Source organism: Limulus polyphemus, unplaced genomic scaffold (assembly GCF_000517525.1).
Source record: "Limulus polyphemus unplaced genomic scaffold, Limulus_polyphemus-2.1.2 Scaffold4455, whole genome shotgun sequence".
NCBI classification, from domain to species: Eukaryota; Metazoa; Arthropoda; class Merostomata; order Xiphosura; family Limulidae; genus Limulus; species Limulus polyphemus.
In genome coordinates this window covers 56,945-59,395 of record NW_013670065.1, presented here as the reverse complement: position 1 = coordinate 59,395, position 2,451 = coordinate 56,945, and the positions used below count along the sequence as shown (strand labels likewise).

At 31.4% G+C, this 2,451-nt stretch overlaps 1 protein-coding gene across 1 annotated transcript in view; it reads left to right on the top strand.

The window, feature by feature from the left end:
- The window catches only part of LOC106471171 (voltage-dependent T-type calcium channel subunit alpha-1H-like), a gene marked incomplete at both ends in the record, with an annotated part of 63,840 nt that overhangs the window by 5,489 nt on the left and 55,900 nt on the right, over positions 1–2,451 (top strand). The window contains one exon of the mRNA XM_013931759.2: positions 894–1,068. Coding sequence (XP_013787213.2) covers positions 894–1,068 — 175 coding nt within the window. The remainder of the gene's footprint in view (positions 1–893; positions 1,069–2,451) is intronic.

Sequence of the window (2,451 nt, the reverse complement as noted above, 5' to 3'; positions counted from 1 at the left end):
CATTTTCTGTTGTTCTATGGTAAACAGATACATGGTTATTTTAACTAAAATAACTTTTGTTGTATGGTAAACAGATACATGGGCTGCATTTTCTGTTGTTCTATGGTAAACAGATACATGGTTATTTTAACTAAAATAACTTTTGTTGTATGGTAAACAGATACATGGGCTGCATTTTCTGTTGTTCTATGGTAAACAGATACATGGTTATTTTAACCGTATTTTTAAAACAATATTTTTAACCATTTAAGTTACCTAAAGATATTTAATGTGAAAGATAGTACAGTTGGAATCGTAATTTATTTGACATCGATTATTTGTGTAATGTCTAAAGGAAATAAAATATCAGAATTTTTTTTTAGTGCGACACACTACAAATACGTTTACAACTGAAACGTTTGAATTTCTGAACTAAATTATCGTCAAACTATTGGAACCCTCCTACATAAAACAAAAACAGTTACAGGTTTACCAGATCCTGAAAATACAATTCAAACGCTTTTTTTTCAATCTAAAAGTTATGTCAGTTTTATTGTCTTGTTACGGAATAATTTTCTTTAAAAATTAGTTTCACAAATTCGATGTTAAATTTATAATTATAACGTGTAAAACGATTGTTATACGAATCGTTGTCACGTTAAGCGATCCTGTCTAGTAACACTACAATGTCTGTCAGAAAGTCGTTTTGATGCCAGATTGTTTACGTATCGTATTGGTTATGAAGATGATTGTCATTGAAACGATGCGTTGTTGTGTCTTTGTTTTTATGAATTAATTCAATTATAGAATGATTACTAAATGTAGACTTTTTGTGATGTAGTTTCGTAACGATTTACAAGTAAACAAATATATATTTATGTATTTGATTCAATCACTTCTTTATAACCTTCTAGGTATGCGGATCCTGGTGATGCTATTACTGGACACCCTCCCCATGTTAGGCAACGTTCTCCTCTTGTGTTTCTTTGTATTCTTCATTTTTGGTATTGTAGGGGTTCAGCTATGGTCGGGTATTCTCAGACAGCGATGTTTTATGGAACAGCTACCTCCAAATATCAATCGTCCCGGGTAAAAAAAAAACTGAAACATTGGATAGGTTTTTTTCTTTGTTAAATTTCTCAAATATATATATATATTTTTGTATATACATTGATAAATTGTCATCTATTGAGAATGAATATTGCAAACTTAGTTTCAATCAAGTACGTGCTATATTAAGAAATGTTTATGTTAGACGTGTTTTAATGTATCGGATTTCAGCTTTTTTATTGAATTTATTAGTTACTATTTTAAGAATATATTAACTCAAAACTGCTAAGACAAGAAAAAAAGCGAGCTTTATTAATATATATTTAATTTAATGTATTTTTTATTCAGTGTCCCATTTTTCATGCTGCATTTTTTTAACTTCAATTTTTGATGTTATTACAACTCTCTCAAAATAGAAATGGAAGGAAAGAAATAGACACACGTTTTAAATTTTAGTGTAATTTAATATTTTTATATGTCTACAGAAGATGGCGCACTACAGTTAATTAAATGGAATACTATACACGTCACTCATTTTCGAATTAAATTAAGTACTGAAAGTAAGAATTATGTAATCCTATACTAAATCTTAAACCCAAATCGTTAATTTATTCGTCTGTATATGAGACGTTCATATATATGAGAATTCAATGACGTCACATGTGTAATTATATCTGCTAGCGCAATTTATCCAAATTGAGGTTTTTATTATCAAAAAGTGGTAGGCAGAGCACAGATAGCCCATTGTGTAGATTTGTGCATAATTAGAAACAAATAATATATTTAAAAAAAACTGAGTTCCTACGCATTCCTGTTCAAACTTTCTTTCCTGCGTCGACTTAGCCTTGACACTCTTTCATCAATGTGTGTGTGTATATATATAAAACAACCACAGGCACTATGTAATGAATGACCACTATACAACAGACTCATCAGTAAATTTACACTTATTTATTGTACAAAAACGGAAAAAACAAAATATTGGGGAAAGTCCGTCAGAAAATAAATACGTTGAATTATTTGGGTTCAAAAAATGTTTGTTTGTTTTTGAGTTTTGTGAAAAAATACTCAAGAGCCATGTTAACCTTAATTTAGAAGTGATAATCTGTGAGGATAATCTAATCGGATAGTTTTAAAAACGGGAAGCATATTCGATGATAGGATTCGAACCCGCAGTTTGCGAGTCGAATCACCTAACCATCAGGCCATGCCAGGCTTGTTGGATATATATATATATAAGTTGACCGAAAATATATAACCATCGAACGTTTTAGACCAGGTTACACAATTTTAGCTCCTTGGTACCCCTTTGTAGGGGGCTACGCCTTATAGATAAGGACACCCCCCAGGCCACTTTTAGTTCACCTGCCAAGTTTGGTTGTCGGAACAGTTCGTGGACGCCCGGCATGGCCAGGTGGTTAC